Source organism: Sinocyclocheilus grahami, unplaced genomic scaffold (genome assembly GCF_001515645.1).
Source record: "Sinocyclocheilus grahami isolate Dianchi unplaced genomic scaffold, SAMN03320097.WGS_v1.1 scaffold267.1, whole genome shotgun sequence".
Lineage (NCBI taxonomy): Eukaryota > Metazoa > Chordata > Actinopteri > Cypriniformes > Cyprinidae > Sinocyclocheilus > Sinocyclocheilus grahami.
This window is the reverse complement of record NW_015505446.1, coordinates 60,005-80,833: the sequence shown is the minus strand read 5'-3', so window position 1 is coordinate 80,833 and position 20,829 is coordinate 60,005. Positions and strand designations below refer to the sequence as shown.

Genomic DNA, 20,829 nt, shown 5'->3' with positions numbered 1-20,829 from the left:
ACATATAAATCTAATTATTTTTATATTTAATTTATAATATTTTTTAAATGTCAAATATTTTTTATGATTTATATATTTAGATTTTATATTTGTTTTATATTATTTATATATATTTGATTTTAATTTAATATTTTTGTCTTATATGTGTGCGTATATATATATATATATATATATATATGTGTGTGTGTGTGTGTGTATAATTGTACGTTTATTTTATATTATTTTATTTATTTATTTATATATATTTATTTTTGTATAAATATAAATGTATATTTAAATTTTAAATCATATTTTGTATTTTGTACATATATAATTTTATTTATTTTATATGATTTTAATTACGTTCTATATTTATTTTTATATAAGTAAATAACTAACCTCTAAATTCATCCACTTTAAATCAGTTGCGCTGTATATTAAAGTTAAAAAATTCTGGATTAACTCACTAACCGAACTACTTGGTTATTGGACGATTAGTTGACAAGTCTACATTTCTGACACATCCCTAATATATTTAAAGGTGAAAAAAGGCAATACAAATGGAGAATACGGAGGGGTGCTATTGATTTAGAGCTGCGTCTCACTAATAAGTTATTTTCTCAGTTGCGTCGGCACCAAGCAAGTGAGAGTATGTTCCAGTGTATGTTTGCTTGAGAGGGAATGTGTGAGTAAATGAAGAGGGTGAGAGAGAAAGTGAGTGCGATTTGACCTCCCGATCACTTGTTCACCCATGACAGGATCACATTTCTCACCCAATCAGCGACTTTCGTCCATTTTTCAGCCATGTTGTTAAACGACTGTGACATCTCGAACTCTTGTTATGCCTGCCATCTGTTTGATTTGTGTCGCTTTCCATGAATCTCCCCCCGAGTGTGTTGGATGTGTGTTTGTGTTTATATATGTGTACGTGTGGGCCTCTCCTATCTTTATTTGATAGCGGAGACGTTCGCAATGTGTTTAAAATTAGCCAGACTTTCTAAAGTATGTCCGCGGCAGCAGCGTGCTTGTCATTGCTCAGGTAGCGGGTGTCAGGTGGTAGGCCGGTGTAGGGGCTATGGGGTGACAGGTCTACCTGTCATTCTGCTCGCTGCACGTAGCCGAGTGTCCCACAGTCATACTCCTATGACCTCTCACCACCTACTCGGAAAATGAAAATTTACAAGCAATTCTAAGATTTATATTTGATATTTTTTAAAATCTAAAATCACTTTAATAAATACTGTTATAATAAACTGTAATATATAACATCAAAAAGTTAATTAGAAGTTATACTTTTTTGGTAGTTCACTGTGTGATTAAAATAGTCAAAATATGTACATTTAAATAAAATAAATGTTAAATATTAAAATGTTAAAATTAAAAATTTAATTTAAAAAACTATATATATGTAGTAATAAATTATATGTATAATTAAATGGAATATATATAATTGTTATATTTTCTATATTATAATGTAACATAATTCATAATATTAATATTATGAGTAAATATTTGTCTATGTGTGATAAAAATGAGTGAAATATATATACATTTTTCATAATATATGTTATATACACAATTTAACAGTAATTCAGAAATATATATAAAAAAAATATATATATAGTAAGGTAGAACATAGAAATTATAGGTGGGGTAAGCAACCATAGATATGTATATGGTGTAGACAGCATCACTGATTATAATGAGTTCTATAGTATTTTGTCATGCTGCGCCGCTCGTGACCAGTGTAGACACGGCATAACATTGGTTTTGCTTTGTTTCACAGAACTAATTGTTGCCTGGGTTGCGTACGTATGTGTGGGGTATCAAAATAAGGGCGAGACCTTTTTGGGGTAGGGGCGTGTTTGTTTTGGTGATTTCAAATGTCAACATTGGCTACCAGAAATCGCTTACCCCACCTTTAACAGACTTCAGTACTTCATAATCTGCAGAACTTTGTGTTTTCAGTTTCTGTGTGGTAATTACTTACATCATAGTAGAACAATCAAGACAGCAGTAATTATATCTATATTTTGAATCATTAATAATCCACCTGTAAATTTTAGTGAGTGTGTGTTGAGACTAGTTTGGGTAGATTCACTGCCGACTGCAGCCGGGCCAGAGCTGATTGATGTGCCGGAGGGGACGGCGAGCGCTACAGGACGAGAGCGATGGAGAGCAGCAGAGAGACGCACTCAATACAGAATTGCCTCCTCGCCCGTCTGGGTTCTGTCAATTTGTCAGCCGTGAGGAAGGAGGAAGGGAAGGAAAAGGAGAATCGGGCCAGGACCGGTACCCAGCGTGTAATAACGCCTCGGAAGGGAAAGTGCTGACTATGGCCAGGCTTTGATTCCAACTGACAGAACCTTTTCAAGTGTTCATTACTCACTCCGAGACATTGGACCCCGTCCACAGCAAACACAGACACTTGCACACACACAATCAAAGCAAACGGTCTGCCAACCCACAGGTTTCATTCTGTTTTCTCTTTGGACTTCACCACTCTACAGGCACCGAAATGTCCCCCCTCAGAACCACATCCAGAACTCAATCGAAGAACTCAGCTTCCTATATAGTGTCTAGCTGGTCCAAACGTGGTCATTAGCTGTTTCAGCTGTAAAACAAATGCTACCAAAATAGCATTCTGGCAACATGCTACCCGATAATGAAGCTGAATTTAGCGTTAAACTTCCTGAGCGTTCATCAAACCACATTAATTAAACACGCCCTTTTTCCAAAACTCCACCCTACTGAAGAGTATAATATAATTGAGTTTAAAGCAAGTGACAATTTAATGACAGATGAAGCAGGAGGGCAACAACACACCAGCAAAATTAATACTAACATGCTAGCATTTTCGTATGACAGGCTAAGTGCTAATGAAGCTGAATTTGGTACTAAACTTCAGTGATTCGCTTCAACTGCCCTGTGAACGCACAAAGTGATTGACAGGGAATCACAGCCACTTCAGATAAGCTAAAATATTGATAAGTCAGTGAGTAAGATATCCAAAGTGAAGATGTACTTAAGAAATAGCATTAGCGATAGCTAATATTGCAATAGCTAATGTTCTTTTGATCCTCTCCAGCGGCTTGTGACAATGGGAGTGTGTATGTGTGTGACTTAACCCCTTGCTTGTCTTCCCATCCTATTATCCTTCGCTCCCTTCCATTTTCCACCCCTTTCTGTCTGTTTATTCTGTCATTGTCTCTCTCTCGTCTATGTCATGGTCTCGGGTGAGTAGTGTTTGGGTTACTCTGGGCTCCATGTCCATCTGATGAGTCTGTCCCAGTGACATCGTATGTTTCCTCTCCGCTCTGTCTTCCACCGCTATCAGCGTACTCATTGAAATTGATCTTCTGATGCATTCTGAGCTGAATTTGTGAGTGTGAGGAGAAAATGAGAACAGCTGAATGGGGAATTTTGCACTCGGTGTGTGTGTGTGTGTGTGTATGTCTGATGAATGAAGACTGGAAATCATTGGTAATTTGTGCTAAATGTGCTTGATGGCTTCTTCCTTAAAATCTTTTACCATATTCGTATTGAAGTAGCAACCATCTCTTCCTAGTTTCATTGACCTCTTGGTTGACCTTTCCATGACCTAAAGTGACCCTGAGTCTGTCCCAGTGACACCGTATGTTTCCACTCCGCTCTGTCTTCCACCGCTATCAGCGTACTCATTGAAATTGATCTTCTGACGCATTCTGAGCTGAATTTGTGAGTGTGAGGAGAAAATGAGAACAGCTGAATGGGGAATTTTGCACTCGGTGTGTGTGTGTGTGTGTGTGTGTGTCTGATGAATGAAGACTGGAAATCATTGGTAATTTGTGCTAAATGTGCTTGATGGCTTCTTCCTTAAAATCTTTTACCATATTCGTATTGAAGTAGCAACCATCTCTTCCTAGTTTCATTGACCTCTTAGTTGACCTTTCCATGACCTAAAGTGACCCTTTTAAATTACAAAGCCATTCTCTAATGGTCATTGGTGCTGGGAAGAGATGCGGTCTTTCTTTCCATCTTGTTTTCTCTCTCCTTTTTGCGCCTGAAAGGGGAAGAAGTCTGCGAGGGCTGGAGAAACCAAGGATGACTTCTAATCACTCACACGCACACAAAAATGCACCAAAACACACGCACCTGCACATTTTATCTCCCCATATCTAAAAACAAGTTAGATATAAAGCAGCTAACTGCAATATAGTGGAACTATAGTGGATCTGCAATATAGTGTTGATAGTGGAACACTTTGAGCTGTGTGTGGTGGTTATTATTATTTTTATTATTATTAAATGTAATATTAATATTTTTTGTTAGTATTATTAATGGAAAAGGCACTCAAACATTATTATTAATATTAACTTAATGTTGTGTTATTTAGGATATTCTATGCTGCAATATTAAAAAAATTGTATTTAATAATAATAAAAATAATAACAATGCAGAACAGAATATATTAAATAATATTATTATTAAAAATAATTCATTTAAATGATAATATTTGGAGTGTCTGTCCTTCAAATCTCGTTTTGTTTTTTTATTCGTATTTATTTTTTATATATTATATTTATTTTTATATATTTCTCATTGAGAAATTGTAAATCTGGTGGGCACTAGCAAGTGGATCATTTGAACGTTACAGTTTTGCAATTTCAAAATTCTTGAATGAATGCCGTACTTAAAACTTTTAGTTTTACTTCTGTGTGCCATCAAATACAGTGCATAAACACAGTTTATTTGACATAAAATCTCTCTAGATAAGAGGCTCATAATAAGTGCGGTGGCCTCCGTATAGGATCGGAGGCTGTGGGGGGGGCATCCCACACACCAGTGCTGTGATGTAACAAGAATGAGATGTGTGGAAAGCACGAGGCAGAGTGAGGGCTGCCGGCTAAAACCATTAATACAGCTTTAGCCACACATGATTGAATTGCACTGGTTTAAGTCATTTGCTAGCGTCTGGATGAACTTGTTCCTCCGGGGGTGGTGGGGGTGTGAGTGGACTGCTCTCGGGGAGAAATAAGACATAAGACCAGCGCTTATATCCTGTCCCAGTGCAGAAGAATGGACTAAATGCTTTGACCGGGTGACAGATGGGCCAGCGGTGCCTCCTAATTGCCCCTTCTATTTGCAGTTCATTCTTATCAATTTGCATTTCTAACCTCAAGCGACTAATCGGCCATAGGTTTCCCTCACGTCTGTCTATTTTTACCTGGGAGCGAGAGGTAGAGTGAAGCGAGGCAGTATGGGAGTGCTAATGCCGGAGGGAGGAGTTGAACTAACGTGGCTGAGCATGCAGTAACAGACTTCAGTCATTCTCAGTTAGCTCATGTTAGCCTGTGCATCTGAACTGTTGCTCGCATTAACCCCTGCCAAAGCACAGCTGTCTGGCAGACTGTGAATATGAATGCTGTGTGCTTTGCATCCCTAACTCCTCTTCCCTCCATGTCTGTCCAGCTTTCTCTTTCTTTTTCTCTACCACATCCTGTTACGCTCATTGCTACATCATTTCATCCTGCTAGCCCACGGGTAAGGTGCATAAGATACTTTAAAAACGGCCTTATGGTTTTGTTTTCAAATTTTTAGGCGCCATTTTTACCATTAATAACTAACCTTACACTCATTGCCATTAATTTGAACCAACTGTTTAGAAATTAGGAAATTGGAAAACCTATTAGACTTTTAAAGGAATAATACAAAGATACACTCAACTACACAGCCTCTAAGGGGACATGGTGATGAAAAATAAAAATTATATGATAATAAAAATTATATTTAAGTGCTTTTGCATTCTCACAAAAGTATTGCATTCCTGTGAGAAACGTTGCATTCACTCCGAAATGTATTGCCTTCCCCCAAGAAGCTTTGTGCTCACTCACAATATTTTTGCATTCTCTCGCAAAAGTATTGTTTCCTCAAAAACGTTGTGTTCGCTCGCAAAAACCTTGATATATACAGTCCTTCCACTTTGTATTATTTCCAGCACTAACATTTTGTGAACGAATGCAAAGTTTCTCTAGGAAACGCAAAAGTTTTGCGAAAAAGCTAAGTTTTTCAGAGAAATGGCAAAGTTTTGCGAACAGACGCAAACTTTCTCAAGGAACGGAACACAAATGTTTTGCGAGTCACTGCAGAGTTTCTTGGGGGAATGCAAAGGTTTTGCGAGAACACTGATTTTTTTTTCCCCATTACCATGACTCTTTAGGGGTTCTGTACTCAACTGACAGCATTTGTGGCATAATATTGATTACCACAAGAAGACTCGTCCCTTGTTTTCTTTAAAGAAAAAAAGCACCCACATTAATTCTTCTGTTAAAACTATTACATTATTTTAGTTCTAAAGCTCTTTAAATAATTTTTACCTACATTTTATGGGTTAACACATTGTCACATTGTCAACAATTTTTTTTCACACTAAAATTATGATAACACATTATTTACATCTCATTACATTGAGTATCTTAACAATTACAATTGGGTTCGATTTACTTCTAATGTAAGTGTCTCACTGTAGAACTGATTTTTGAAAATTAGGGACAACTGGAAATTATTTTTAGTGGTAATCAACACTATGCTGTCAAGTGAGTTTGTACTGAACCCATAATATTCCTTTGAGCTTGCCCTCGAAAGTCTGATTAGACTCATAATGCACAACATGAGTGTTTTTACATGCACAAATTTATACAGAAGATGAATAATGCTTACTTTTATTTTGAGAAAGGTCATGCCTAGTGTGCATGTCTGTTGACATTTTAACCTCAAGACATCAATACACTAATCACTTGATCTTGTGTTGCACTGGGGGAGTCACCGTTCGGCCCTATGTAGTGTATCCTGTGCCACCCGCTGGGCCTCACAGTCTCTCCTCTGCTGTCTTGAACCCCATCCACTCACCCACCCAAACAAACCAACCCACCCTCCTATCCACTCTCTCTCCTTTGCGCCAGCCTGTATCTCCATGACCTTGCGTTATTAAATTGCACTTATCAATCATTCTTGCCAGGGATGCCATCGCCTACCACATTAAAGAAGTCAGAGAAGTCTGGTTTCAGCAGCCTTGTGCCTTCGCAGACCACTTCCCCTCGAACGGCATTCACACACCATCATCGACCTGTCATTACAGGACCCAGAGGTGAGGTCCCAACACCCCACCCTTCTCAAACTGCACCACTCTTCTTCCCCAAGCCCCTAATCCCAGCCAGCAGTTCTCCCACAATCCTTCAAATCCCCGTTTCCTTTACACTCCACACTGTCCCTTGTAACACTAGACCAGACAAGTAGGAACCTGAAGTCTGAACGGACTCTGTATGAAGGGGCGTTCACACTGACAGCGATTTGTAGTGTCAAAGCATCAGGACATGATGCGACCAATTTGAGTAGAGTTCAACTTTATGCAAATGAACAGGAACACAACCTTGATATGGACTGGCATTTTTTTTTTCAGTCCACAAGCGCTTTATTCGATTTGATTCTGATTAGATTCTGATTCAATTCCAATTCAGTTCTGATTTGATTTGGATTCAATTATGATTCATTCGGGTATATTTGAGTTAAAACGTCTCTCAGCTAATGCTGTAAATTATGCAGCGATCCTTGATACATTACAAAATGATTCATTTTAAAAACTTAGCAACAAAGCCCAAAATCAGTAGTTCAGTTATTATTTTATTTATTGATTGATTGATTGATTGATTGGAATTTTATAATCAGCACAACCAAAACTGCTCGGTGAAGTTTTAAGTAAACTTTTTTTAAATTGTATTTCTTATCTAAAACTGTAGAAAATTACTTTATTAATGTGTAATTATAAAAAATATTATATGAAGTTCACATACTTATGTATATGTATACAGTATAATTATACTTGTTACAATAAGCAATGTAACTTAAAGTGTAAAGTTATTTTGATTTATTATTTATTTGTATGTTTGTTTATTACTTAAATTATTTTATATAATATTCCATCAAGGAAAGTAATGATAACTTTTATAATTTAATATATTAAATAATGTTAATTCAGTAAGTGAAGTTTGCATGTTTTGATTCACTTAAAATAACTATTATAATGATTATTTGTTCGTGATTTAGACTACACTGGTTGTACTGTATGTTTTTGATTTACTAAAAAGAGCTAGTTTAAAATAATCTTATGGTTTTGTGTGTGTGTGTGTGTGCATGTTGTGTTTTGTTTTGTTTAAGTGTTTTTCTTGCCAGGATTTTTGCTGTCAGTGTGAACTGGGCTTGAGGCAGTGTGGGTAAAAGTGAGGGAGAGTTATATATGTAGCTTGTTACAGTCAGACTTTGTTGACAAATATGCTAAGGACGTGAGTGCGGTCACTTTACGAGTGCAACCCACAGTGTGTATCACCTCATCCGGCTGCTTGATTTACATGCGTTTAATGTAAATACTTAACCGGATCTCTGAGTTTGACTTACACATGGGTTGGTTTTCCCAGCGAACGAGGCTTTATCAGACGGAGGCCTGGATCAGGTTATCATGACCTTATTGTCACTGGCTGTGAATGGTTTTGTCATAGATAAGGACGGTTTTTAATCAAACCCAAAGACACGCAGTGAGTGGCTACATATTGTTGTCTTCGCATGGTTGAGTTATAGTGAGGAAAATAAACTCTGATTCCTGAATTTACAGTCTGTTGGCTTGTTTGTGGTTTTCCATTGCATATTCAAAGCACATTTTGTCCAGTATTCGATTACATTTATGCAAAAGTAAGGGTTTGTGTGGAAATGTACCTGTTTTTGCTTTTTCTCTATTATTGATATTCTTTATTTGCTGGATATAAAGCCAAACGGCTCACAGAACTGGGCTGAAGAGTCTGTTTCCAGCATGAATTACTTTGAATATGTTGAAGTCGAAACCACAACTTAATTTGTGAGGCAATTAGTAATAAATCATGCTTGGAAGTGGTATCGCTAATATTTTATGCCCATGTGGACACTAGGCGCAAAATGGGCAGCGATTTCATATGCATACGGGGCGAGGCTTGTCGCCTCTTTAAGAGTGCTTCCTAAAAGCTAAATCCATGAATCTATGATTGATTTAAAGTGCCTCCCTCTTTTTCGACACGTTAGTCAAACCTGGTTTATGCGGTTAGGTGGGGCGGCCGGAAAACGTCTTTTTCTAAAACCATTAAAGAATATTTGAAACCGCCTAAATCTGTCCTCCCTTTCAATTGACCGTGCAACTTCGTAACACTTGCTCTTCCCTCCTTTTCGGTGTTATTCAAACTGGGTGAAGTGGAGACCTGTTGCCTATCGCATCAAAAAAAGCCTGTTATTATCACCTTAGTTATTATTTTGATAATCCACCATTCAATGAAAGTTGGCAGCAATGGGCCGGTGGGGAAAAAAGGTTGAGGAAAGCGGAAAAAAGATCAGTGAACCAACACGATTTGCAAAGTGGAACTAATCCGGAGCCTTTTCTATTACGCGTGTGGGTGGCGGCACAATGGCAACAGAGGAGCCACGCTCAACCAGCTGCTGGAGTCTGCCTCCTTTTCAGCGCATCATTATCATTTCCATATTTGCTTTGGGAGGTATGTGTCCGCTGGACCCCCCTCAGACTAACTTTTAGGGCCACCCACTAGTACCTCTGCGATCAGCCTGTGCCTTTTTTGTCATCAGTGACACCATTTAGTAATAGAAGTATAGAGGTCAAACAGGTACTTCAAACTATTTTAAATTACAGACCAAAGACTAAGGCTGCACCAGCCATTTGTAATGATTTTTTTACATTTTCAAGTTCACTCTTGGAGCTTAGTGACTACAAGTTGTTGTTCTTAATTTGGTTGCATATACAGCAAGAATAAGCTACAAATTTGTATTGAAAAGTTGTGCATGTCAGTTATCTTGTTGCAGTTCATTCATTCATTCCATATGTAACTGTCAGTTATATATATATATAATTTATCTTGTTGCAAACTGGTTTTATTTTTTATATATTTTAATTTATTTATTTATAATAAATGTAACTATATTAATGTAACTGTGTAACTGCCTCATGGTCAATTGTATTACATTTAATTTCCATTGAAATAAAATAATTTATATTTTTAAATGTGTGAATATTTATGTACTTAATATTTAAATACATGCATACAAATAAATTAATCTATTAAATAAATAAATAGGTTATAAAATGTATTATTAATAATAAATAAAGTAAATAATTCTAAATAATATTTAATCAAATAATAAAGAATAAAAGACTATATATAATAAAATAATTGAAGCAAGTACAAACTATAATTTAACATTTCAATTTTGTGTTTGTATTGAATCCTGAATTGACTAGCATAAGTAACAGGTTTGTCCTGGAGAATGACTCGAGTCAAGTCAGTTATTCTCATGATATTCTAGTCAGTCTGCTTTTTTTCTGCTGTTACTCATGGTAGGAGGGTTCTGTAAATATTTAGTTCACACCTAGGGTGATGTTCAGAGCTCAAACATTTAGCCACAACAAGGCTACGTTTCAACTCAACTTGCGCCCCAGGTTCTCTTTGACTGTTAACACCATTTGATGCTGCATGTTCTCGAACATGGTGGCGCCACACTTGTGAGAACAGCCCGCTGGTTAATAAAGCACAAAGAGAAGTGATTTCTAAGGATCAGACTCTTCTCCTGGGGCTCCCATGATCTCCTGGTGTCTATAGTTAAGACACGGCTGCTCTCGGAGCCTCTGTTCTCCCTCTCACGCTTGTGTTCTGGTTTTAGTCTCATCACCACCCCTTTTTAATTCATGAAGCCTCTTTCAGCACATCAGTGGGGTTTTCCCCGTGCGCTACATGAATATTAAGGTGCAGGAGACAGTGTCTTGCATTTAGCAGAACGAGGAACGTTGAAGACGGAAGAGTTGACGGCCTTTAGAGTGAATTATGTCGTCCAGTGGCTTTGACAACTCAAGACATGGTCAAACTTTGTTTACTTGCAATTTTCCGTCCAAGTAACCTCCATTAAATGAATAAAAACATGACATGGGAGCAAGCCATTTAAGTAATTGGCTATCGTTCCACAACACTTAGATTCTGTCAGCAATTGAAGAAGAAAAAAAGTGTTTTTTTTCTCCGCACTAATTGACTGGGGCAATTTGCATAATTGACAGGGTAGGTTTCGCTGTAGCTGACGTAAGCTGGTTACCAAACCTGTAACACTGATCTACGATTCGTTTGGCTCTAGAGAACCGACTTCGTGATGATTTAAAGGCAGAACAGGTAAGCGTTTGTCCTCACAAGGGCGAATGATTGACGACATTTGAAAAATCGTTTTGTTTGGCGAGGAGCAACGTCACGAAAGCGGTCCAGTCTCAACATGTTGCCTCCAGATAGATGCAGCGATGCCAGTTGGATCCACTTCTTAGGATAACGGAGCAGAAACCATATGCTGCTCAAGTGTTTCATTAAGTCAGCTCTTGGATTTCAGCTAGCATCCGTGAATTTCATGGAAAAGGCCGTTTAATGCCATCTCTGGGCCAGTGGGTTTCCAAGTTCTGCTCTGGCTGCATGCGGTGCACTAATTTGAACAGAGTTTGTCTTTTTATGAAAATATCATTTAAATTTAGTCTGTATTTTGTCATTAATTTCATAATCATTCATTTTAGTGCGTTTTACTCTGCTTCTAGTCAACAAAAATAACATTTTATTTAATGAAAACTAAACCAAATATTCAAACTTTTATGTATATATATATATATATATACGCAGCTAGTTAATGAAATCCAAGTAAAAAAATGCAGACCCTGTTGTATTTTCTTATAATTTATTAAAAGAAGGTACACCGCCATCTTGTGCCGACTAAACTGACTTGAACGCACCTGACGTCGTAATTACGACTTGTCAACTTGTAAGTACAAACATCCCAGGAGGACTTAAATGCAGCATTCCTATTGAGTGATTTTTGTAATTATAGATATGTATATATATATATATATATATATATATATATATATATATATATATATATATATATGTTGTATATATTAATTAATTACAATTATTTAATTAATAATTAATATAAATAAATTATTCTAATCAATTAATATAAATATTCCTCAAAAACATTAATATCATGCTATGTTATCTTTTCTCTTGGTCACATTTTCATTCAAATTATGACATATATTCTATTAAATGTATATTAGCACATTCTTGTCACATTGGTCAGCATTGTTAATTAAAGTCGTTGCACTGTTTGGAAAATTAAGTTTTTGGAGCTTTAATTTCAGATGACTTTTTTCAACATTATTATTGGTTTAAAAAAAACACTTATGAGCACTTTTATTGGTAATTGCACTGACGAGATTACTTGTCTATGTGACGTGACTAGCAGTTTTTGTGTATGCTGGTTCTGAATGTGTGTGTGTGTTTGTTTGTTAGCATTTGTGCTAAGTACGAGAGCGTCGTCCACTCAAATCCTGACTCAGCTTTGTAAAGGGTGTGTCTCAGCGGGGTTCGGTCTCTGCGGCAGCGCCTCGGGCTAATCCAATCCACCAGGGACGGTAAAGACACCGCCTGCGTGTCTTCACATCCCCTTCATAAAAGTTTGCATCCTACCCCCAACAGAAAGAGCCGGGCTGCAAAAAGACGGCGTCGGGAAAGGTAAGACGGAGAAAGACACCAAAAGAAGGGCAAGAGGGAGTCGTCCATTCCATTATTACTGTAAATACAATGGCTACATCGCAGTCCCAGCGTCCAGAGTTTCCAGTCACCCTCTATTGGCAGAGCCATAAATCAAGGCCAGAGCTAAGTGAATTACTGCAGCAGGGGGCTGTGGTTTTAACAATGTTTATGTAGTATCAGCTTACCATCTCTCCTGAAAGAGAGCGAGAGATTGGAGAGGGTGAGTGCGGAGTCTTATTAACTCCGCTGCGATACATCACGGCTTAAAGACCCCGCGCTGCCGCACATCCCAGGCATTATACTAATAACCAATAACCGAATATTACCTCTATTAAGAGCCACCTAATTAGATTGTGCCGTTACAATTAAATACTTGATAAGGTTCGATCCATTAAAGGACTGTCAGTCCCAGAGTGCTCCGAAGGCCTGCCACCAAGGTGCGAGAGAGCCGAGGACCGATGCGTCACCGAGACATTTTATTAGTCGCATCGGTCGTAATGATGCTGGATGAAAGAAGGATCTGGCGCCTGTTATGGTACCAAGTACCACACTCTTTTGCTCTCTGTCGGTGCTCGTATGGTTTTCAAGTGTTGTTGACTGAACAGCTGGTTGTTGCGGTGCCTTCCCATTGTTACGAACAGGTGCACGCATTGTGTGTGAGTGTGTGCTGTCACAGACCTTCTGAGTTGGAGTAGATGCCATTTTTAATTTGATTTGAACAATGACATGACCGTGTGGAATAAAAGTGCAGCCTGTGTAATATGGCGGAATGTCTTTAAGGAATAAATTAATTCAGAAAATGTGTATTTGATCATGAAACCTTTTCACAGATTATGATGTGTGATGTGTTTCCACCGTTATTAGCATTATAAATCTATCAAGTTTTTATATGTAACATTAAACTGACATACTTTGTAATTTATTAGATAGGCATTAAATTACAGAAAACTGGTTAACACTGCTGTAGCAAATATTTCTAATCAAACAGCTGAAGGACCAACATCATTTTTGAATATGTTTTTCCTCCTTTTGAAAGTCAAAGAAACACTATTGTGGATTTTTGTTTGAACATTGCGTTGTAGTTTCTGTTCACCACTATAGAAGTTTACACAACTGTGATGACCTCTTCTTCTCAGAGCCCCAGATATGTGAAAAGTGCCTGTTATTTACTCACCCACACGTTGTTCGAAACCTGTATGATGTACTTTCTGAGAAACCTAAAAGAAACCTTTCGTCCTTACAATTAAAGTCAGTAGGCACGTTTCTATTACCCTTCATATTGCGCAAATTGAAATTGCGAATTGAAAATGCGCCTAATGGAAACGCGTCAATTTCAGTAAAACGGCCATATATTGCAAAAAAAGTTTTTACGCTCGCATGAGGTGGTTTTTCAGGCAATGCGAAAAAGGATTAATTCGCAAAACTGCAATGGAAACGGCTTTTTCGCATTTACAGGTCACATGGCGTATGTAAAAAGTCATATGATCATACTTTAATGTACTATAACCTCCAAGAAACACTTCATAAGTGGCCACGCTCCAGTATAAGGGGCTTTCCCTACTATTAATGCTTAGACAATTTACACTGCACACGTCTTTAAAATTATTTGACATTTGTGTCAATACGTCATAAATAGAACGCAGCAGCAGTTTTCTGTCGGGGATTTGTCGTGTCATGCCGCATCCAGTGTAGACCATAGATATGTATATATATATATATATATATCTATGGTGTAGACAGCATCACTGATTATAATGAGTTCTATAGTAGACACGGTGTAACATTGGTTTTGCTTTGTTTCACAGAACTAATCTTTGCCTGGGTTACGTACGTATGTGTGGGGCGGAACTATCAAAATAGGGCCGAGACCCTTTTGGGGTAGGGGCGTGTTTGTTTTGGTGATTTCAAATGTCAACATTGGCTACCAGAAATCGCTTACCCCACCTTTAAAGTCATTGTTGTTCCACTGCTGTTCTTCAATATCTTCTTTTGTGTTCCATGAAAGTTAGTAAGTCATACAGGTTTGGAATGACATGAGGGTCAGTAGATATGCAATAGACTTTATTTCTGTCCGTCATAGCCTCATTTTCTCTTATATTAAATCAAATATGGCGTCCACCCTCACTAAAGTCCCTCTACGTCACTTTGTGAGTGTGTGTGTGTCTATTTTTAACCAATAAGCCCATAAAAAACTCTCCACCTTTGTATGTACATTCCCATCTGCATGAGCAATCCAACCGCGGCACAAACCCACCACAACATCCACATCCTTTCTTCATGGAGTTCTTCTTCTCCATCCTTCCTCTCCCTCTATCGTTTTTGACCAAGCTCCTCTGTTTGTCTCTTTGCAGCGAGTCCTCACGCCACGCCGTCAAGTCTTCATTTCCCGACATCGCCAATCATTCAGCAGCCTGGCTCGTACTTCTCCCACCACGCCATCCGCTACCACCCCCAGGAGACGCTCAAGGAGTTTGTCCAACTTGTCTGCCCTGACAGTAGTCAGCAAGCTGGACAGGTGGGCTTCCTTAATGTAAGAAGGAGCATTTTTGTACATACGCACTCCCACTAAATGTTTTGTATCCATATAGACACCAAGTTGGCTAGATTGTCTTGTTTGTAGTGACTTTTGAACATTTGTACAGTGCAATTGATGTTAAAAACATCCGTACAACAAGATGGATAGGATTATACACAAGATTAGCACTTATACCCTAAATTTACTCTGCACAAGTGTCGCATTCTCAATGCTGCCACAAGAGGCACTATTGCAGGCATTAGCGAAAACTGTCTTCTTCTATGGTTAGTTTTTTTTATATACACTACCACTCAAAAGTTTGGGATCATTAAGACTTGTAATGTTTTTTTAAAGAAATCTCTTATGCTCATCAAGGCTGCATTTATTTGATCAAAAATACTGAAAAAAACGTAATCTTGCAAAATGTTATTACAATATAAAATAATGGTTTCTATTTTAATATACTTTAAAATATAATTTATTTCTGTGATGCGAAGCTGAATTTCCATCAGCCATTATTCCAGTATAAAGTGTCACATGATCCTTCAGAAATCAATCTAATATGCTGATTTATTATTAGAATTATAAGTGTTGGAAACAGTTGTGCTGCCAAATATTTTTTTGGAAACTGCGATACTTTGATGAATAAAAAGTCTTTGATGAATAAAAAGTTAAAAAAAAACAGCATTTATACAAAATAAATCTTTTCTAACAAAATAAATCTTTGCTATCACTTCTTAACAATTTAACACATCCTTGCTGAATAAAAGTTTTAATTTCTTTCAAAAAAAAGAAAGAGTAAATTTACTGACCCCAAACTTTGAACTGTAGTGTATATTGTTAGAAAAGATTTCTATTTTAAATAAATGCTCTTCTTTTTAACTTTTTATTAATCAAAGAATCCTGAAAAAAAGTATCACAGGTTCCAAAAAAATATTAAGCAGCACAACAGTTTACAGCACTGATAATAAATAAGCATATTAGAATGATTTCTGAAGGATCATGTGAAACTGAAGACTGGAGTAATGATGCTGAAAATTCAGCTTTGCATCACAGGAATAAAAGAGATTTTAATGTATATTAAAATAGAAAAACGTTATTTTACATCATAATAATATTTCACAATATTAAATTTTTTATCACATAAATGCAGCCTTGTTGAGCATAAGAACCTCCTGTAAATTACATTAAAAATCGTTCTGATCCCTGATATATATATATATTATGAATGTGAACCTGAAATCTGTGTTAAAAAATATGTATATTATACGTGTATATATATATATATATATATATATATATATAAAATGTATATATTGGAACAATAAAAAAACAACATTTAAAAAATTTAATAAAATAAATAAAAAATATTCATATATATAAACATTCTCGAAAGTAAATAATAAAAGGTAACCTAGCAATTTAAACTACAAATTACATGACAATATAAATGTGATACAGAAATCCCAGTCCTTTTGAGCTCTGGGCAAACTGATGTGGCCCTGACGGCTGGAGGAGAGACAGCGAGTGGTTTGGGTCATAGATTATGATCGGTGAAGTGCGCACAGCAGCAGAATTTTTAATGACTAGGAGCAGTGAAAAATTGCTGAGCACATTCTCCTGACGCGCACGTGTGATACTTCTGTTGTGCCTGCTAGTCATATGTGTCTGGAAGTTGATACCCAGAGTGTGTTTTCATGTTTTTTATGTGCTCTTTCTATCCAGCCCAACGGGAGCAGTCATGGGAAGGTGCACAACCCGTTCCTGCCCACTCCCATGTTGCCGCCTCCTCCGCCTCCCCCAATGGCGCGACCCGTGCCCCTGCCCGTGCCAGACTCCAAACCTCCCTCCACCTCCACCGAGGGAGGCGGCAACTCCCCCAACTCTCCAAGTGAGTACTACAGCCCATCACCTGCTGTCACACACACACTCAACACTTGATCCTGAACGTAAAGTGTCTCGGGTTTCCCAAGCATGTGAAAGCTTATCTTCAGTGTTTTTCATAATGAATAGAATTTCCCATCAAACATACGCAGTGTCCATATCAAGCCTTCCTCTCAACAGCTGTACTGCTCCAGAGACAATATTGATATTCATTTTGTGTGTGTGTGTGTGTGTGTTTGTTTAATTCACCACAGCCTACTCCACGCCGAGCACGTCTCCCGCTCAGCGCTTTGTCAGCGTGGGCCCCAGAGACCCCAGCTTTGTAAATATCCCTCAGCAGCCTCAGGTGAGTACACATGCACAGATCCACCGAATCCCTGAAAGTCCATCAAGAGTGCTTGTTGTCTGTCATAATAGGCTTTCAGCACTGTTATGTCAGCTCATATAACTCACTCACTCGATGTGAGAGCTCATAGCTGATTTATTGTGTGTAATTGGCATGTTCAGACTCGGATTAAACGGCATGGTGGATTTATACCCCTCACACATATGTACAATCGCTTGCATGCTACAAATTAGTTGTCACATGCTACAATTTATAATTTGACATGGCTGTTACAACATTTGGTCATTTTGAGGTTGTCAAGATCAGCCAATAGCTGATAAAACAAACTGTTAATCTTCAATGAACATTTACTCAAACATAAACAATTTATTATGAGTCAGTTCTATGTTGAGTAAATGTTGTTTAAACGTTAGTTCGTTTTTCGGTTATCAGTTTGTGCATTAGGCCTTTAAATCCAGTATTGGTACCGCAACTAATATATTAACGGAATAGTTCACCCAAAAATGAAGATTCTGTCACCATTAATCTGTGTAAGTTTCTGTTTTCTGTTGAACACAAAAGATGATATTTTGAAGAATGTTGGTAACCAAGCAATTAACGGTAGCCATTGACTTCAATAGTATGGAAGAAAATACTATGGACATCAATGGGTACCCTCAGCTGTTTGGTTATCAACATTCATTTTTGGGTGAACTATCCCTTTAATACAAATTGAAATGACTGTTACAACATTTGGCTGTTTTGAGGTGATCATCCGATAACCAATAACCAGTGTTGCCAAGTCCGTGGTTTGTGATACAGAACAGACTTAGCAAGTCACAAGGCACAAAGCTAGTCACTTTAGCTCTTCTCGTGCTAGTTCCTAAGTCAGTTCTGTATTATAGTGTTAAATGTTGAATAAATGTTGTGTAAACGTTCGTTTAAGTTTTAATGTCAAAAAATATTTAGACACTTAAGCCTTACCTAAAATTTATGAGCGTACTTGCAATAGATATAAGATTTCGAACCAGCTAGCATTTATTTTACAACTAAAACAGCATGAACACAAATTTCAAGCATACCTTTTCATTTAAAGTAGGTATCGAATGATCAAACATAGATATTAGGGATGTGCATCTCCATAACTGAGGCCGATGCGATATGCATCTCGATGCATAGCCTACGATACATACAAATATATTAGAAATTATGCATCATGATACAAATGCCAACTTGTATCCGATGCACAATATTTTTTACTTTTATGCTAATGCATCAATGCGAATCGGTGAATCTTACCATCCCTAATAGATGTTATACTAGTCTGTAGTTATCATGAGACATATAAAACTCATATCGCTCAACAGCTACTGTTAATATATTCATAAATGGACATCCTGTGTTTGTTTTTTGTAGTCGTATAAATGCTAATACCTCTGAAATGCCGCCTGTAACCTTAATCATCAAACACACATATCTGCAATGACAAATACAGCCTGTACCACCACCTGCACTCGCACAAACAGACAAAAAAAGAGCACGCGTTACCTCTGTAAATGCAGCTATAACACACCAACACACACACAGCTGAGATGATACCACGCTCATAGAGAAACGCTTAAGACTGGATTGGATCAGAGAGAGATTGTGTGTGTGTGTGTGTGTGTGTGTGTGATATATCCGGAGGCCTGCAGCAGCCTCCCATCGATTTATTGACTGTGTCGCAGGCCGCAAGACACGCATCCCCCAGTAGAATGGAGGCAGGTGTTTGTCAGGCCGGCTGGGAGGGGAGCGGGGGGGTGTTATTATTTATTGTTTGTATTTATTTATTACTCCTTCCCGCCTCTGCCTCCCCTTCTCTCTCTCTCTATCGCTCTCTCTGTCCTTCTCTCTATCATCTTTTCCTCTCTCCCTCCCTTTTTTTTCTCGAGCTCATTTGGTGGCTAAGGTTCTGTCTTTCTATTTGTATATTTATCTGTGTGTACTAGATTTCTACTTCTATTTATCTGTTCTTATGCTTGTTGCCTATTTAGGGATTTGACAAATGGAGTTGTTATAGTTTTTTCAGTTCATTTTTGTTTTCATTTTGTAGTCCAGAGCACATAATTGCACTTCAGTGTTTTGTAAACTTTTTGTAGTTTTGTAGTTTTATTTTGGTTAAAAATATTTTTTTAGTTTTTTTGTTGGTCATAAATAGTTGTACTGTATCAGTATATGTATATAATATGTATAAAATATAATAATGTATATAATAAAATTTATTAATAAATCTATATATATATTGGGATAAAAGCACGTCATTTTAAAATTATCGATATTAAATAATATCAATATTAAATTGATATTAAACAATATTTATTGTACACAGACACACACACACACATTATTATCATTATTATTATTTCTGATTCAATTCATATTTGGTTTTGTTTTAATCTCTAACACTCTGAAACATTATAGTCGCATTTTAGGTTTGTTGTTGTTTTGTAAACTTGAGTTTTGATTTTTAGTTTAGTTAATGAACATTTTTTTTGTTTTCATCATACTATTTTAGTTTGTAACACACTAAGACTCTTAAACAGTCGCTTTTTTCCAGTTACTTTTTGTTCTGTTTGTTTGTTCTTTCATTTGATGTTCAGGTCACTTCATTTTAACATCGTAAAATGATGTTCATGTGAAAATGAACAAATAATCAGCCTTCCAAACACCTTAATTGTTGCAAGCAGGTGCAAGGCAAAACACTGCTTGTTTGCTAAATTCATTATGCAGTACTTATTTAAAAAGCAACTTTATCATTTTACTACATATCTGAAGTTGAAGTTTAGGCCATAAAATTTTCGCAAGCTATTTATCGTTCTATAGAAGCGAGGGCAGCGAAACTCTTAGATCAGCTGCGAGAGACGTCACCCACTGTGTCAGTGAACTCTTTGAGGCTCTGTCTAGCCAGACAGTGATTGGACTGTGAGTTTATATTAAAGCACTGTATGAGTCTCAGACTGGCCATATTGACGAGCCTGTGACCCCACGGCAGGGTTTGGTCGCACCATTTCATTGGCCTCATAAGCTGGTGCGGACCACCCTGGGGCGGACAGGACAAAAGTTACCCGCGGTGGCCGGCGTGTTTTGGGGGTGGGGTACAAAAGAGAGCGAAAGTGACGGGCAGACGAGAATGATGTGACCCTAACTGTAAACATTCCTAGTGGCCCAGCCATGGTAACCAGGCAGAGAGCGAGAGACGGGACAGTATGATGGAGGGGTCTGCCATGGGAGGAGGGGACAGGAATGAAAGAGCAGGGTGGTGGGAGGGTGGCAGCGCCCTCAGGGGTTTGCTGCCATGGGAGCTGTTGGCGCTCGCCCTCTCAGATGGAGAGGTTGGCACCACATGCAGAGATATACAGACGCAGGTTTGGGAGCAGAAGCGTCATGCCTGTTCAAACTGAAGGGCCACTTTTTAGCCAAATAGATTTAGAAGGCAACTAAAAAAAAAAAAAAAGTATATA

General features: G+C 37.6%; 1 protein-coding gene across 6 annotated transcripts in view; it reads left to right on the top strand.

Moving 5' to 3' along the window:
- LOC107599440 (nuclear factor 1 A-type-like) overlaps nt 1–20,829 on the top strand; it is a 157,919-nt gene that overhangs the window by 123,286 nt on the left and 13,804 nt on the right. For 3 of the 6 annotated variants that reach the window (XM_016291022.1, XM_016291021.1, XM_016291023.1), the window contains 4 exons: nt 6,977–7,105; nt 14,957–15,135; nt 16,846–17,011; nt 17,259–17,350. In XM_016291022.1, coding sequence (XP_016146508.1) covers nt 6,977–7,105; nt 14,957–15,135; nt 16,846–17,011; nt 17,259–17,350 — 566 coding nt within the window. The remainder of the gene's footprint in view (nt 1–6,976; nt 7,106–14,956; nt 15,136–16,845; nt 17,012–17,258; nt 17,351–20,829) is intronic. The other 3 variants (XM_016291024.1, XM_016291025.1, XM_016291026.1) reach the window with 1 other exon arrangement.